This window comes from Anolis carolinensis, chromosome 2 (assembly GCF_035594765.1).
Source record: "Anolis carolinensis isolate JA03-04 chromosome 2, rAnoCar3.1.pri, whole genome shotgun sequence".
Classification (NCBI taxonomy): Eukaryota; Metazoa; Chordata; class Lepidosauria; order Squamata; family Dactyloidae; genus Anolis; species Anolis carolinensis.
In genome coordinates, this window is record NC_085842.1 from 272,222,837 (window position 1) to 272,241,328 (window position 18,492).

An 18,492-nucleotide genomic window follows, 5' to 3' on the forward strand; every position below is an offset into this window, starting at 1 on the left:
TTGACCTTTTTGGGGATCGAGCTTGATACAGTTCAGCAAGCTTCTAGACTACCCAGGGAGAAGGTAGTAAATTTAATAGACAGGATTCAAGCATTCGTTACCCGTAACAAGGCCACATTACGTGAGTTCCAGGAAATTATTGGGCATTTAAATTTTGCATACAGAGTAATAGCTCCTGGGCGTGCCTTTTTGCGCAGACTCTGCAATGCTATTTCTAGAGTTAGACTTCCGCATTATCATGTGCGGATTACTCGCGGGATTAAGGCTGATTTGGACATATGGTTACAATTTTTAGGTCAATTCTATGGAATTTCGTTTTGGAGGCAGGACCTTTTGTTGAAAGACGCCCTTCAGATAGCGTCTGATGCTTCTGGAGCCATCGGCTTTGGTGTATTTTTAATGGGCATTGGTGTGCTGAGCTTTGGCCCAGGGAGTGGCACGCCAGGGGTATAACATCTGATTTAACATTTTTGGAGTTTTTTCCAATTTTAGTAGCTGTCACGCTGTGGGCAGATTAAATGACAAATTCCACCGTCCATTTTTGGTGCGATAACCAGGCCACGGTGCAGGTTATCAATTTGTTAACATCTAAGTCAGTCAGACTGATGGAGGCTCTGAGAATTTTTACACTCCACTGTCTAAAGTACAATATATTGTTTAGAGTTTTTCATATTGCAGGGACAGATAATTCTCTCGCTGATGCTCTGTCCCGTATGCAGATGGATCGCTTCAGGCAGCTGGCCCCCAGCGCAGATTTGCACCCCCAGAGCATGCCGGTCCATCTTTGGAAAATTGGGAACAGTTCATAGTCAGGGGCATGAGCTTAGCCCTGGCTGCGAATTCCAGAGAAGTTGACCCCCGAATTCTTTACAGGTTTTTAAAACAAATTTGGCTGCAGATTGGGGAATCCCAATTCAAATATTTGTTGGTACAGGCGGCAGTTTTCACAACCCCTTTTTTAAAGCCCTTCGGGTTATTGATTTAGTAAGCAGCTTTGAAGGAGGATTAATTTTGTGAAGCATCTTAATTTTAGAGCTGTTCCTTCACTGATAATAGGCCAACTTTGGCCTTGGCGTTCAAGGGGTAAGAATTTTGGGGATTACGATCCAAAAATTTTGTACGTATTTCTTTAAAAGCGGAGCCGCTTACACTCTGTTGCAATGAATTTTTCAGTGGGTAAAGTTAAGCCTTGAGGAAATAGAAGGCTGGAGCCTATCGGGCATACGTAAGTTATGTGCTATGTTAGTTACACTGATTTGTCTTTGCAGAACCTGTTCTGTTGGCAAATAGACGTCGCGTCCTGATTTGTTGGCACAGCTACGTACACTGAGCTGAGCGACAGGCGCACAGGGGTCCCTACGGCCAACTTCGCAGCCTCGCTTCCATGGCATTCGTGGAGAGGAGGGGAGGAAGAGGCCTTTTTGTGCTGTTAATGATTTGGGTCTGCCAATGGGCAGGGGCCTGTTTTATACAAGTTTATGAATTATTTGTACAGGTTCGATTGGCATGCACAAGGTAAAGGAATGTTTTTCCCTCTTACACGCTTCTCATGGCTATGTTTTTACAGATTCGATTGGCAGGCACAAGCTAAAGGAGTGTGTTCCCTCTAACATGCTTGTCATGGCCCTATTTGTACAGGTTCGATTGGCATGCACAAGGTAAAGGAGTGTGTTCCCTCTAGCACGCTTGTCATGGCCATGTTTGTACAATTTTTGAATGACATGCACAAGCTTTGAGAGGTTTGGCCTCGAACTGGCTTAGCATGGTCAGCAATCATTCCTAGGCCAATCAGGCCCTTCGAAAAGTTTTAAAGAATGGCATAGGTTATTGTATCCCTCATGACACCATTAAGTTCAATGATGCGAATTTGTATCGGGCTGATGGGATCCATCTGTCCGAACTGGGCAACCAAATTTTCTTAGCTGACCTGCAATAAGGAATTAGGGAAATTCTTTCGAATTTGGTGGGGGTCAGGAGCTAAATAGACATTTGCTCCTGAACTGTGGCGGAATGCTTAGTGGAATCTCTTATTTTGGTGTGCACCACAAGGCACCTCTGTTTTGGTGTTGGCCAGAGGCATGAATCCTCGCTTAGGGTTTGTACAGCCCCGGCGAGGGTGAACGATTATGGCCTTGGAATGGGAGACTTTGACCTCATTTGTTTCGGAGGCAAAACTCTCCAACACATTCCCCTTTAGGTCATCCAGGTTTAGATAGACTGGGGACCTGGTGTTTCGCCCTAAATTCAGTCTTAATGGATGGTCGCGTATGACCACTAATATCGGCTTATGCCTTACCAAATTCTTAGATGGCTAAGGGTTTTTGGCCCTAGTTCCAAATTAAAGTTAAATAGGTAACTATCAATAAAGTTGCCCAGTTTTAAACCCAAGCTTACTTGTCTTGTCTCGTTATTTCGGAGGGTTGGGGGGCAAGAAACTTCCCCCCACTGCGCAGCTGGGGGAGGGAAGTGGATTTGCCCCCTCCCAACGAAGGAGAGACTTCTAGACGGGGGCGGGGCTTATAGGAAGCTGCCCGCCTCTTAGATCACTCACTTTTGGAGCTTCGACCCACCCGCCCGCCGCTAACAGTATAGCAGTAGTGTGGTCGCTTAGATGGGCCGGGTAGGAATTTTTCCCCTCCCATGTTCTGGGAGGGTTTTTCGCCTACCCTATACTGTGTGGAGTGGTAAATTGGGAGGTGTGGTAATTTAATTAGGTGGTCAGCGGAATGCTTAGGGGAATCTCTTATTTTGGTGTGCACCACAAGGCACCTCTGTTTTGGTGTTGGCCAGAGGCGTGAATCCTCGCTTAGGGTTTGTACAGCCCCGGCGAGGGTGAACGATTATGGCCTTGGAATGGGAGACTTTGACCTCATTTGTTTCGGAGGCAAAACTCTCCAACACATTCCCCTTTAGGTCATCCAGGTTTAGATAGACTGGGGACCTGGTGTTTCGCCCTAAATTCAGTCTTAATGGATGGTCGCGTATGACCACTAATATCGGCTTATGCCTTACCAAATTCTTAGATGGCTAAGGATTTTTGGCCCTAGTTCCAAATTAAAGTTAAATAGGTAACTATCAATAAAGTTGCCTAGTTTTAAACCCAAGCTTACTTGTCTTGTCTCGTTATTTCGGAGGGTTGGAGGGCAAAAGCACATCTCCAGTTTAAATTCTTGGATAACTTCTACTAGTCAAAGCTGATGCTGACAGATTAAAGGAGGAATAAAAATATTTCACATGAATTGTTTTTTTAAAAAATAATAATAATATTAGTCTAATTCATATTCTCTGACTCCCACTGAAAGGCTTCAGATATTTCAGATTCCTTTAAGCAGAAGAAAAGTGCAAGAATATTTTCTCTACTTTTTTTCTTGTATTAGAAGAAAAATGCAATCATCTATAAAGGCATGGTTTTGAACAATGCTCATAAACATGGTTTAATTAATGAGGGAAAATACATAAAAGGTATGCACTAAGGAAAAGCTTTGAAAGAGAGTTGTGCATTACAAAATGTGCAACTATGTATGAATTTTCATGTAGAACTAAAAACAAAGTGACCATGCATCTTGAAAATACAGGTGAGATTTAGAGATATAATGAAAGTGAGCATGAGAGACTCTTATTAGGGCTGTACAAGTAATTCAGCTGCATTCAAATGAAGAAGCAAATCAGACTGATTCAGACTAAGACTCCTTCTACTCTGCTCTATATCCAAGGATCTGGTCCCAGATTATCTGGCAGTGGGGGACTAATATAATACAGTTCAAAGCAGATAATCTGGGATCAGTGTAACTTCAGCCATATATATATATATGGCTGGAGTTACACTGAGGCCAAATTTTTATTTTATTATATATATATATAAAATAAAATAAAATAAAAATTTGGCCTAGGACAAAACAACAAAACTACACATCCCAGAAACACTAAACTTGGCAACACAACCCCTCATCCATGTCTCTACGTTCATACAGCAAAAAGAAAAGAAAAATAAAGTCCTAATTAGAGGGAGAGGAATAATTGTTTTTTTTCCAATTGCTGCCAGTTACAAGGCTAAACTCTGCCCACTTGGTCTCCTAGCAACCCACTCAGCCCAGGGGACAGGCACAGTTATGCCTCAGGCCTCTTCCACACTGCCTATAAGATACAGATTATCTGATTTGAAACAAGGATTGGTGATAAATCTGCAGTGGAGACACCTTTTCCCCATGATAACTTTTTCAGGAGTGAATTTCCATCCCTAGTGGTAAATTTCTGTCATTTCCTGTTTTTTTGCCCCTGTTTGTAACTATTAGGCTTGCTCAAATAATTCGATTTCCCCGTTACCCGTTATTAATTCGTTATTTTCGTTAGTTTTGAAGCAATATACGGCCTTGATTGTCCACACGTCTGGATATCGCGGTTTCGAATCGCGAGAGGCCGTTTTTTCTTATTTCGTCGTTTTTTTCATTAGGAAAAAAAAGCTTTTGCAAATCACCCAAACTCCCACCATTCAGGCCCTTTCCTTTTGCCCCTCAGCAAAAGGGGCGTCACGGGCTCAGCCAATGGGAGGGGGCGAGGGGGAAGGAGGCCGAGGAGGAGGAAGACGGAGGGTGGAAATGGCCGCCGCCGCCGCCTCGCCTCAGCTCAGGCCTGGTGTCTCTCTGTGAGGCGAGAAGGCGGCGGATGGAGCCGGGAATGGAGAGACCGAGAGAGACAGAGAGGGGCCCGGCGGTGAGGAGGAAGAGGCCCGGGATGTGAGGGGGTGTGGGCCAGGCCCGTCCTCGGCTGCTCCCGGGGAGGGAGGGAGGACTACGACTCCCAGGGGCCCAGATTCGCACCCTCCCTCCCCCCAATACAGGTCTCCATACGATGCTACATGAACTTGAATGGATACTGTGGTTGTGTTGTCGAAAGCTTTCATGGCCGGGATCACACTGTTGTGGTATGTATTCCGGGCTCTATGGCCATGTGCCAGAAGCATTCTCTCCTGACGTTTCATCCTCATCTGTGGCAGACATACTCAGAGGTTTTGACGTCTGTGCGAAGCTAGGCAAGTGGGGTTTATATATCTGTGGAAGGTCCAGGGTGGGAGAAAGAACTCTTGTCTGTGGGAGGCAAGTGTGAATGTTGCAATTGGTCACCTTGATAAGCATTGAATAGCCTTGCAGCTTCAAAGCCTGGCTGCTTCCTACCTGGGGGAATCATTTGTTGGGAGGTATTAGCTAGCCCTGATTGTTTCCTGTCTGGAATTCCCATTTTCTGGGTGTTGTTCTTTTACTGTCCTGATTTTAGCTTTTCTGTAGCTAAAAATGCATATAAAATTGATTCTATAGGGAGGATAAATGATTGGATTTCAACTCCTACAGCTTAGCTTTCGCTGCCAATAATGGTACCATACCAAACTAAACCTCCCAAGATTCTGTAGCAGTGAGCCATCTTGGATATTGTAAGGGATTTATTATTATTATTATTATTATTATTATTATTATTATTATTATTATTAGACCTTGCTCCCAGGAAGGTGCCTTCGCTGTGGCTCCCAACTTATCTATCTACCTTTCCACATATTCTCCACATTGTGTGTATGTGTATGTATATTATATATACATGAGCCCCGATGGCGAAGTGTGTTAAAGCACTGAGCTGCTGAACTTGCAGACCGAAAGGTCCCAGGTTCAAATCCCGGGAGCAGAGTGAGTGCCCGCTGTTAGCTCCAGCTTCTGCCAACCTAGCAGCTTGAAAACATGCCAATGTGAGTAGATCAATAGGTACCGCTCTGGTGGGAAGGTAATGGCACTTCATGTAGTCATGCCGGCCCCATGACCTTGGAGGTGTCTATGGACAACACTGGCTCTTGGGATTAGAAATAGAGATGAGCACCAACCCCCAGAGTCAGACATGACTGAACTTAACGTCAAGGGATACCTTTACCTTTACCTATACACACACACACACATATGCAGGGACTATATATATATATATACACAGTATATATCACACACACACCAATTTAACGAAGTTTCAGCCACAAAAACAAAGTTTCTGAAGTAGAACAATGACTTTCACAGTAAAGACAACCCAATTTAACAGGAAATAAGACTTTCAAACCAGGAACAGATTTCTGCAATTATTAAAAAATGGTTTATTATAAAAGCTATGAAAATTCGCCAAAAATCAGAGGATACGGGAAACGTTCCAAATTTTGGTGAGCTATCAGTGTTAAATGTGTTCTACCACTGTACCAAGTTTGAAGAAGATCACTCAAAAAATGAGGGTGGGAGAGTCCTGTAAAGTCCTCTCCCTCTCTGCTGTTTTTGGGAATTGCGCATGCGCGTCCGCCATTAATGAATTAATTTAGAAAATAACGAATTTTCGTTAATTTCGAATTTTTTTGGGGGCAAAATTCGGAAATGACATCAGAAACGAAACGCTGGCGCCCCCTGCTTTTGAAACGAGTTTAGAATCAATTTTTTCATGGATCGCTCAAGCCTAGTAACTATGAGTCATTTGTAAATTGGATGTTTGTAACTCAGTGACTGCCTGTATTTAGACCTTTTTTCATCACCTGTCCCAAGACTGTCAGATGACCTGCTGGAAGAGGTGTTTTTTATATATGTTTTTTGTGGTATATATTTTATGTTGATGTGCTTTGATCCTGCTGTACCCCACCTTGAGCCATTAGGAGAGCTGGGTAACTATTATTATTATTATTATTATTATTATTATTATTATTATTATTATTATTATTATTATTATTACCATGCAGTTTTATGTTTAGTTTCTGAAAATAAATTGATACACACCTTTTGTCCCTGGAATTGCTACAGGATGAACATCCCTTATCCAGAATTTCAAATTCCAAAGTACTCCAAAATCCAAAATTGTCCACAAAGGTGAATGAGATAGTGATACTTTTGTTTTGCAGGGATTCAATGTATGTACATTGTTTCAAGCACAAAATTATTTAAAAATATTGTGTACAAAATTACCTTCAGGCTGTGTGTATAAGCTGTACATGAACATATTGTATTTCATCACATAAAAGTTGCCGCTGCATAATAGTTCCACCTCCAGTTTTTAGATGCCAAAAATTGCATTTTTGTTTTCCTCACATAATAGTAGCACCCCCTATTTTATGCTGATTTACCCTTCCTTCCTTCCTTCCTTCCTTCCTTCCTTCCTTCCTTCCTTCCTTCCTTCCTTCCTTCCTTCCTTCCTTCCTTCCTTCCTTCTCCAAAGGCAAGGTAATTTTAAAACTAGAAGGTGGAGGTCTATGGAGCTCCAATCATCACCCCTCCCTTCTTCCTCTTTTTTCTGAGGCAAGGCAATTTACAAAAAAAACCCCTGGAATATTTCTTTGTAGAAAGGGGGGACAATCCGAGTTCCAGAGACTTCCATTTCAGGTTTTTAAACTGACTTGCCTTCAGAGAAGGAAAGGAGGGAGGAAAAATCAGCTCCAAATGGCTCTGCAGTTTTTAAAAATAAACAAGCAGAAGCTGAGCAGTTTGAAGCTGGATCATCCCTCCTTCTCTCCTTTCGGAGGTCAGTCATTTTATTTTAAAACACCCAACAGAAAACATAGAATAAAGGCAGATTTTTTATTGCATAATAGCCATGCTCCCTTTTTTATGGAAAAATGGCAAAAAGTAGACTATTATGTGATGAAACATGGCTAAATGAATTCTGCATTTAGACTTGGTTCTTATCTACAAGATATCTCATTATGTATATATATATTCAAATGCAGCATTCCAAATTCCTAAAAAACTGAAATCCAACACACTTCTGGTCCCAAGCATTTCATATAAGAGATACTCACCCTATATCAATCCTAGAACTTGGTTTCAGATGTGCTGCCAGGATTGAAGGCGGAAAGAGTATCCTGTTGGGGATAAAAGTGGTCGAAATATTCATAGAAACTTAAGGATATTTAGAGTAACCTCATTGTTGCAGTCACACAAGGGGGCAGGAAGAACGTCTTATCTGTGGCAGTGACATGGATTGGGAAATACCATCAGTCTGAGAATTTGCATTGAGCAATGGAAGGTTTCACATTTTGTGGAGAGTAAAAACCTCTGTGTTTGGCCACAGTTGTGTATTACAATTATGTGATGGCCTGAGAGGAATCCTCAGAGTTGATGTTACAGGTGATTACCACTTGTCGGAACAAGGACAAAGTCTTCTCGTAAAGGATGGAAACCCCATATTTGGTAAGCAGAAATGGAATATAAGCAACAAATGCCCTAATTTGGTGATAACTGTGAGATTGCCTGAGGGGGGGTCCCTTCATTTGGTTGAGCCAGAGGGGAGATAAAAAATAATATAAAGAAAATGATTGTTTAAAAATGTCTTAAGTGGAAGAAGAGGGGAGCTGGACTTTTCTCATTAACAGCTCTGTTGTGCAATGTGGAGCAAAAATCTCACCATCACTCCCCAAGCATAGTGCTCACAGAGTGGGATTATTGAGGTGATTGAAGTTGTATAATCAGTTACTTCCTGCTGGTGTCTCTTCATCCTGTGCTAAAAGCAAATCATGAAAGAGGTCTGGTGAGGGGTAAGTGGTTGTTATCTAAGTTGGTCTTTGAATCTTTTAATTTCCTTTCATTTGGTTAAGCTTCCATACTCCTTTCTTGTTAATTGGTCTCGTTAATTTAATTTAATGAATATCTGGGTATTTTCAGTAATTAAATTTATTCTCTTCCTCCCCTTTTATTTCCAATTGCTCATTGTGGTTGTTGTTGTTGTTTTTTGTAACTTATGAAGTATGCAAACAGTCTGATCTCCCATAGAAAAGGCAGAGCATATTTGGTCCCACTTTCACAGAATCATATGATATAAGGGGCCTCATGTCCGATCAAGTTCAACCCTCTGCTCAATACAGGATCCCCAGGTAAAGCATCTCCAGCAATTAGCTATTTAGAATTGTTGACCTCTCTGGGAAATTGTTTCCATTGCCAAACTGCTATTGCTATCAATAAGTTTTTTCTTCTAATATATAACTCAAATCTACTATTCTATAATTTAAAAACATTAAACCTAGCCCTACATTCTGGAGCAGCAGAAAACAGGTCCCCCTCACATTTCTCTGGCAGCCCTTGAGATATTTAAAGAGTGCAATCATGTCACCCCTTAGTATTCTCATCACCAACTGAACACCTTCAGTCTTTCCTAATATGATCTGTACTTCTTGTTGCTCTTTGAGGGAAGGGATACAAGGACTGTAATCTGTTTTCAGTCGAAGCAGAAAGCTAACTGAGCTGAACCATCTCATAGAACCAAAAGTGTGCTCTAATGTTACTAGAGGCAATGCCAAGTTATCTTGCACAGGTCAGAGGCAGGAAAACAGTCTAAACAGTCAGGTAGATGGTGGAAAACCTAGAGGACCGAAACACACATACTATCAAGGCTCTAACTGCCTCTGTTAAATCGTATGGCATATCCACTCTCTACATGTGATATTATATCAACCTTTTTTCTTTTTAAGTTATATGAGGAGGACACTAAGTTGACAACTAAAGGTGAAAATTTCACCAAATTTTAGGTTAAAAAATAGAAAGTTGATGTCAAGAGTCAGACGCCAGTTAACAAACAAAACACAGTTTATTCTGAAGGTAAGCCAAAAATAACACAAAAACAAGCCATGCTATTTTCCCATGCTGGCATTCAATAAAAACTAAGGACGCTTCAATTCAGCTTAGAAGAAACAAATAGAGTTGACTGCAAGATAACATGCAAAATAAACAAAGGCTTGCAACCTTCCAAAAGCTGCAGAGTATAACAGAAAGTGCAAAAGCTTCTTTTAGCTCCAAACCGTTTCTGAAAACAGACAGCCGGCTCTGCGGAGTTAAAGGGACAGTTCCCAAAAGAAAAACAGCAAACTGGCTTAAAAACAAACAAACTAGAAGAGCAGTAAACTGCTTCCACGGTGCATATAAAGCCGAAGCTTCAAAGGGATGATGAATAGCCGTCATCAGGAGAATGCAAGGTCAGGTCGAGAGGCAGCAGCAAATTCCAGAAGTCAGAAGCCGGGAGTAGTCGTCAGTCAGGGAGCGTAGACAGAAGTCAGGTCAAATTCAATCCAAAGTCCGAAGAGGGTGCAGTCATCCAAACCAGGTCCACGATAAGACACAGCGAGAGCCAAGCCAGATGGTATCAGCAGATCCGAATCACAGTCCAAGTCCAGTCTTCACGGAAACACAGAGATCCCAATGGCGCCTCAGCAACACCTTGCCACACGCAAAGTGCAATGGCCAAACATTCCCATTTTATTCCCCTTCCTCCTGGGTGACCAAACACTCACACCCAAACACCAGGTGTCCCAAATCTACTCAGAGTCCAAACTCCACACAGCTAGAGCTCGTGGATCTGGAGTACCTAGCAATTCATCGGAGTCCCAATCATCCTGCCCACACTTAGCCCCATGAACACTTAAAGAACCATCCTCCCTTCTCCAAGCATCCCAAGTGGGATCAGCTCCTGCAGAAACCCCAGGTTCAGTAGTATCCATAGGCCCCAAATCCCCAGACATCTCTGGTGGCTGTGCCCATTCAGTGCCCACTTCCCCAGCCACCACCTGTTCCTCAGCATCCATTTCCCCAAACTCCCCATCTGAATCCTCCTCAGAAGATCCCCCATATAGCTCTCTAAGTTGCTTCCTCTTCGAATCCCATCACCATCAACCATAATCCCCGAAGGCGCAGTCACAACAGTTGAAGCTCTCAGGTTTATTGGGGGGGGGGGTGTAGTGCAAGTCAGTAGAAGAAGACTGGAAATCCAGATTTCTGACTTGTATTCCAGATCAGAAGACACTGAATCCATATTGATCCAATCTGAATCACCAAAGTAGGTTCTAAACTGAATTGGGGTGGAGGTAGCTTGCACAGCACTAAATCTCCAATCTCTAAATGACAGATATGTGTAGTTTTTCTGAAAAGAAATGAAAATGATTTTTCTTCAATAATGCAGAACACTCTGGGATTCCAGGAGGATGTCTTCTGAAATATGTAGAAGGCAGTTTGCAAAGATCATTGTGAGGATTTTCCCAGCAGAGATTAAAAGGGAGATATCTCAATAGTTTCCTCAGTCTGTTCTTTCCCTCTTCTTGAAGTCTGCTGGGATTATGTCAGTTGCCCACACTTTTTCAATGAGCTGGTGGAGTTGATGTGTCAGCTCAGATCCACCCTCTTTGAAGTTTTCAACGGGGATCCCATTAGGCCTGGTTGCTTTGTTATTCTTTATTTGGCTGATGGCTTAGCTGATTTTCTCCAAACTGGGCAGTTCTGCAAGCTCCTTCCTGGTTTGTTGTTGTGGGATTTGTGAGAGAACCTTTTCAGCCATATTGGAGCTGTGGTTAAGGAGGGTGTGGTGCTCCTATTTCCAATGTACTGCAATTTATTTATTTTTATCCTTCAGAAGTTTGGTTCTATCTGATGAACATAGAGGGTATATGCCATGATTTGTTGGGCCATATATCATCTTTGTACATCATGGGCATCTGCAAAGTGGTGGATTTCTTGAGTGTTTTTTGTCCACCAGATGTTCTTGAGTTTTCTGGTCCTTCTTTGGACCTCAGCTTTTGCGCTAATGCAGATCTTTTTCTTAGCAGCGCAGCTGGTGCCTCTTGGCCATATTTAGAAGGCTTTTCTTTTCATATCAATTAAGTGTTGGATCTCAATTTTGGGTTTCAAATGTTATATTCTACTCTTTTTAGTGTTAGCCACTTCGGGTATCTTTTTGGAGAGATAAAGCAGGAAAGAAATAACAACAACATCAATAATAATAATAATATAAAAATAGCTCTCAGTGTTACTGTTGTAAAAATAAAGTGAGGGGAATGAATGTCACATGTGTTCCTTAGCTCACTGGAAGAAAAACAGGAGATAAATGTATCTATTAGTTAATGGTTATTTTTAAAAAATACTTATCATTCATAAATAAAATGTATAACAACACATTGCACTGTACATCATATATATAAATGAGAAATTTAGTAACTGTCATAAATTATTCAGTGTAAAAATAATTTGAATGACACACGTAAGTTGTTCCAGCTTTTGAATCTAATTTTCCATTTATGTTCTGAGATAATATTTCATAATATTTTCCTTGTTCTATTTTATCTTATTTTAGCATTTTCACTGCCTTAGATATCTTCTTGCAGCCAAATGTTTATAGGAAAAAATAAACTGCAAGGATGATCCAAACCATGTCTATATTTAGGCACATATTCTATGCCATAATAACCATCTGCAAAATTGCTTTCAGTTGAGCACAGTATACAATGAACTATAGCAAAGCTTTGGCATGACCACTGTAGGATTTACTGTGATTCTATGAAGGGTAACACACTCATAGAGCAAACAACAGTAACCCAGGGATTCCAGTTACAAGAGGAAATGCAGGTTGCTATGTTACAATTCAAGCAAATCTTACAACAGCAGATGGACATTTTGAATAGAATTCATGCCCATTTGGCTTCTGCTGTTCGTACTTCCAGAAGTTCAAATTTTAAATCAAACCATCCAAAAATGTGATCAGGTTGTAGAACATGTGACTGAACACATTTCAGCATTATTTGGACTATTTGTATAGCCAATACAAATATAGTATATGGCTGGTTTAAATTGGAAAACATAATGTCCATATTTAACTGAAAATTATCCTATAGCATAACCTCTTCAAATCCCCTTGCAAAAGGAAGATGACTACTGTTTCTAATAAATGCCCAAGTCTGGCCCCCTTTTAAGCCTCCAAGGAGCTATACTTGCCCTTCCATTTCATTACAACCTCATGCTCATGTTAACTTTGGTTAACTCAATCATTATTTACAGAATAATCGATTTCTGAGGAGCCATCCATTACAGTTGCAAAACCCTTGTGTTGCTGTCAAAGCATGAAGCATGCTGTGGCCATGATGGAACACCTCATATACACTGGTAAAAAAAACCAACAGTGTATCTGCACTGTGAAAGATGTGTCACCAGCACAGTTCTGGGCAGGATGGAAGTAGTAAGGAGGAGGAATACATCCACTGTTTTCTAATATTTACTAAACAGGGTCCAGCACAAAAAATGTTGGTCTTACTGAAGCTATTTACATGAAAGTCAGTAAGACCAAGAAATGGAGATGAGCACCAACCCCCAGAGTCGGTCATGACTGGAGTGAACATCAGGGGAAAACCTTTACCTTACACACACACACACACACACACACACACACATATATATATATATCCCTGGTGGTGCAGTGGATTAAACTTTTGAGCTGCTGAACTTGTTGACAGAAAGATCAGTGGTTCAAATCTGGGAAGTGGGATGAGCTCCCGCAGTTAGACCCAGCCTCTGCCAACCTAGCAGTTAGAAAACATGCAAATGTGAGTAGATCAATAGGTACCTCTCCAGCAGGAAGGTAACGGCGCTCTATGCAGTCATGCCGTCCACATTACCTTGGAGGTGTCTACAGACAATGCCGGCCCTTCAGCTTAGAAATGGAGATGAGCACCAACCCCCAGAGTTGGACATGACTAGACTTAATGTCAGGGAAAACCTTTAAAATATGTGTGTGTATTTGTGTATGTATAATAATAATAATAATAATAATAATAATAATAATAATAATAATAATAATAATAATAATAATAATGTGTATTGGCTAGCATGGTGTGGCTGCTGGCGCTGGGTCAGGGTCAAGTTTTTTTTAAAAAAAAAACATTTTTATTGGGTTTTACATTCATAATTCATAATTCATAACAACACTACTTCCCTTTTTTCCAATATTTTTTCCCTCCCTACCACCCACACCCTCCCTCCTCAACCACAGTATGTTTATATTAATCTTGCAGATCCAGCCACAGGTAAAGTCTTTGTATTTTTTCTTTAATGTAATCGTTGGCTCCTCCATTTTTCACCCAGTTGAAGTAGTCTTTCCATCTGTTTGTAATGTCCTTTTGTTTATTCATTCTTGTTACTTGGTTAGTCATAATTCCTGTAATATCTAACAACACTTGATCATACAAATAATCATTCCAATTATTTAACGTCCATTTCGATTTGTCTCTCCATCCTCTAGCAATCACAGCATGTGCTGCTCTTATTGTTACTTTCAATAACTCTTGGCACTCAGTTTTTATACTTGGATGATCCAGCACTCCCCAAAGTAACAAATCATTATTAATTTGTATTGTTATCTGTAATAAGTCCTGGACAGTTGTTCAGGAGTTCTATACCATCTTAATACCATCTTTTTTTCTAATTCATTATATTTTTCTGTTTTTATTTTATTTATGTTCCTAATTATTTCGTCTACTTCTTGTGTGCTTAATATTTTAACCCCATTCCATTTGTTACGTATTGCTCGGATCATAAATTCCTTATCTTCTACCATTAAATTGTATATTTTTGCCACTGTTCCTTTACTTGTTTTTTCTCTTGCATTTAGCAATTTATCTACCTTCAGTTCTTCAGTGGGCTGTGCCCCCTCTTTTTTTACTTTTTCCCAGATCCCTCTTAATTTTAACCAATATTCTTTCCCCCCTTTTTCCAAAAGGTCTAGCCAGTTAATTATCCCTTCATCTTGTTTCCACATATCTTTTACCCTCCTTAATCCTTTTTCTTCTAAGGTATTTACCAACCTTTCAGGGAGTCCCATGCTCTTAATTGGGGTCTTTCCAGAAATTTTATTTGCCCATAGTTTTTGCCATTTTTGCCAACATTCAAACTCAATCTTTCTTGGACCTGTTAGTTTTTCTTTTATTTCTTTAATATCTCTAGTATATAGCCCATATTTTCCCTGCCCTTCATTTATTTCATTCTCTACTTTTATCCATTTATCTTCTCCCTTTAAACTTATTTCTACTAAAGATCTTAGTTGAAAGGCCTCATAATAGTTTTGTAGGTTTGGAAATCCCCATCCAAGTAATCTTCTTGGGGTATATTGAATCTTTTTCATTATTCTGTTTCTCTTTTTTCCATATATCCATTCTCTCAAGGTATTATCCCATTCTTTTATTTGTCTATAGTCTATTTTTATTGATAGGGTTTGGAACAGGTAAAGTAATTTGGGTATTGTGCACATTTTTAGTGCTAATATTTTTCGTGGGGTACTTAATTGTTTATCTCCCCAGGCTTTTAATTTTTCCTGGATTTTTTCCCATATTACCCCATAATTGGCTGCTTTTAACTTAGTTATTTCTTTTGTAATGGTTATCCCTAAATATTTTATTTTATTTCTTATTATTTTTATGTCTCCCATTTTTGTCTGCAGCTCCTTCTGCTCCTTTTTCCCCATATTGTATATCATCATTTCTGATTTGCTCATATTCACTTTCAATCCTGAATACCTTTCAAAATCTTTTAATATTATTTGTATTTCATGAATAGCTTCTGCTGGGTTTTCCATTATTAGTAAAATATCGTCCGCATAAAGATTTATCTTCACCTCTTCGTTCCTAATTTGATATCCCTTTATCCTGCCGTTGTTTCTTATTCTATCTGCTAGAGGTTCCATTGCTAAAGCAAATAGGAGCGGAGACAGAGGACAACCTTGTTTTACACCTCTTTCTGTTTTGAAATATTTTGTTAAGCCTTCATTTACTCTTATTCTTGCTCTTGAATTACTGTATAACTCTTTTACTATTTTAATAAATGAAATGTCAAATTCGTAATTACCCATTAGTTGTAACAGATATTTGTGGTTTAGTGAATCAAAGGCTTTATAGTGCAAACTTTCTTTTTTTGTTATGATCAAGGATGTTTAATACATTTCTTATAGGGTGCGCAATATTCCTGCCTTTTATAAAACCATATTGATCTTCCTTTACTATTTTGGATATAATCTCTTCTATTCTATTTACTAATATTTTCGTGAATATTTTATAATCCTGATTTAGGAGGCTAATGGGTCTGTATGAATTGGGATCTTCTGGATCTTTCCCACTTTTTCTTACTGTTATTATCTCTGATTCTCTCCATGTGTCAGGGATTTTCCCTCCCTTCATTATGTTATTAAATAGAATCTTCAATTCTGGAATTATTATTTCTTTCATTTCTTTGTAAAATTCTGCAGTGTATCCATCCCCTCCCGGAGATTTTCTATTTTTCAGTGTGTCGATAACCTGTTCTATTTCTTAATACGATATTTCTGTTCCTAGTTTCCTATTGTCTTCTCTATCTATTATTTTCTGTATTTTTTCGTCAAATTCTCCATGTATTTGTTTTTTATACAATTCCTGATAGAAGTCTACAAATGCCTCCCTTATTTCCTTGGTCGAGTTTACTTTTTTATTATATTTATTTTTTAACTGAATGACTCTTCCTTTCTCTTTCATGTTCTTCAAATAGTTAGCCAGTTTTTTCGTTGTATTCGTATTTTGTCTTTGGAAATTATTCTTAATAAATATATCTTTTTTCCATAAATCCAAATTATCAATTTCTTCTAACTGTTTCTTTAAATTTTCCAACTTTGCTTTCACCTGCACTTGGTATTTATTTTGTAGTAATTTTTGTGTTTCCTCTATTTCTCTAAACACCCTTTTCCTTTCTCTATCTTGCTGTTTCTTTACTGCCACTTCTTTTGCTATACAGTAACCCCTAATTACTGCTTTTGCTGTGTCCCAGACTGTTTCTGTACTTGCTGAACCCCTATTCTCTTTGAAGTAATTTTTTATTTCTTCTGATAGTTCATTCTTAAGTTTTTCTGTCTTAATTATAAAATGTTTATATCTCCAAATTTTTATTGCCTCCGTTTCATCAGGCTCCTCTATCCTTAACTCCACTATAATAGGTGCATGATCTGAAATCCAGATCGGTTGTGTTTCCATATTTAAAATTCTAGACCTATTAGTATTTTTTATTAATATATAATCTATCCACGAAAAAGATTTATGACTTTGTGAGAAGTATGTTGGCTTTTGTTTTATGAGATTTGCTTCAAATATGTCCTCCATTTTCCATTTTTTTACAAGGTCTTTGTTTTTTCTAAGGTCCATATTAAAATCCCCTCCAATTATTAGCTCGCCTTGATAAATTTCCTGTACTTTCCTAAACCACTTTCTAAAATATTTCTTTTGTCCTTTATTTGGGCCATATACATTTCCTATTGTATATTTCTTGCCATTTATTTTGCATATTAGTACTATGTACCTCCCTTCCTTATCTATTATTGTTTCTAATATTTCCATTTTCAATGAGTTTTTCATTATAATCGCTACCCCTCTAGCTTTATTCGTACCTCTCGCTTCAGCTATCACGCTCCAACCTGGAATATTTATTAATTGTTTGTTATCTTTCTGATGTTTGTGGGTTTCAGTAAGACCAAGAAATGGAGATGAGCACCAACCCCCAGAGTCGGTCACGACTGGACTTAACATCAGGGGAAAACCTTTACCTTACACACACTTGCTGAACTTGTTGACAGAAAGATCAGTGGTTCAAATCTGGGAAGTGGGATGAGCTCCCGCAGTTAGACCCAGCCTCTGCCAACCTAGCAGTTAGAAAACATGCAAATGTGAGTAGATCAATAGGTACCTCTCCAGCAGGAAGGTAACGGCGCTCTATGCAGTCATGCCGTCCACATTACCTTGGAGGTGTCTACAGACAATGCCGGCCCTTCAGCTTAGAAATGGAGATGAGCACCAACCCCCAGAGTTGGACATGACTAGACTTAATGTCAGGGAAAACCTTTAAAATATGTGTGTGTGTGTGTGTGTTTGTGTATGTATAATAATAATAATAATAATAATAATAATAATAATAATAATAATAATAATAATGTGTATTGGCTAGCATGGTGTGGCTGCTGGTGCTGGGTCAGGGTCAAGTATCAGTGGCCAGGCTTTCAGGGGAGCCAGAGGGAGAGGGAGAGGTGGTACTACAAGTGAATCTCAATCAGATGATCCATGACACCAGCAAAGGTTCAAAGAACATCTCTTTTGGGGGCTGCTGTTGTTGCTCAGTCTCATGCCATTGAGGCCTCTGAGATATCACTACCACTGGCATTTCATCATGGTGGGCACACTCTAGGCAATATGCCACATGCCCCACATTGGCCACCACCTCCTTTTCCCTTGTTTGGGGAGCTGCTTACCTCAAAGTGTGGGGAGGCCAGGCAATGCACTACATGCATATAGCATACTCTAGGCAATCTGTCACCTGCCCCCACACAGGACCCCAGTTATTTTTCCTATATTTGGTGAGCTGCTTACTTTAATAAAAGTGTGGGACAGCTGGACAATGCATTGCATGTAAATAGCATACTCTAGGCCAATGGTTCTCAACCTGGGGTCCCCAGATGTTTTGGTCTTCAACTCCCAGAAATCCTAACAGCTGGTAAACTGGCTGGGATTTCTCGGAGTAGTAAGCCAAAAACATCTGGTGATCCTAAGTTGAGAGCCACTGCTCTAGGTAATCTGTCACCTGCCCCACACAGGCAACCAGCTACATTTACCTTCTTTGGGGAGCTGTTTACCTTTATGTGTGGGGACAGGTGGGGATAATCAGCAGCTACTAGGCTTGCTCA

At 39.8% G+C, this 18,492-nt stretch overlaps 1 protein-coding gene across 6 annotated transcripts in view; it reads right to left on the minus strand.

Moving 5' to 3' along the window:
• LOC134296685 (uncharacterized) overlaps positions 1-18,492 on the minus strand; it is a 209,397-nt gene that overhangs the window by 127,961 nt on the left and 62,944 nt on the right. For 4 of the 6 annotated variants that reach the window (XR_010003505.1, XM_062972215.1, XM_062972212.1 and 1 more), the window contains one exon: positions 7,799-7,861. The exons of the other annotated variants lie outside the window; for them this stretch is intronic. Coding sequence is in view for 1 of the 4 variants with exons in the window: in XM_062972215.1 (XP_062828285.1) it covers positions 7,799-7,861 (63 nt within the window). In the remaining 3 variants the exon portion in view is untranslated. The remainder of the gene's footprint in view (positions 1-7,798; positions 7,862-18,492) is intronic. 6 annotated transcript variants of the gene reach the window in all.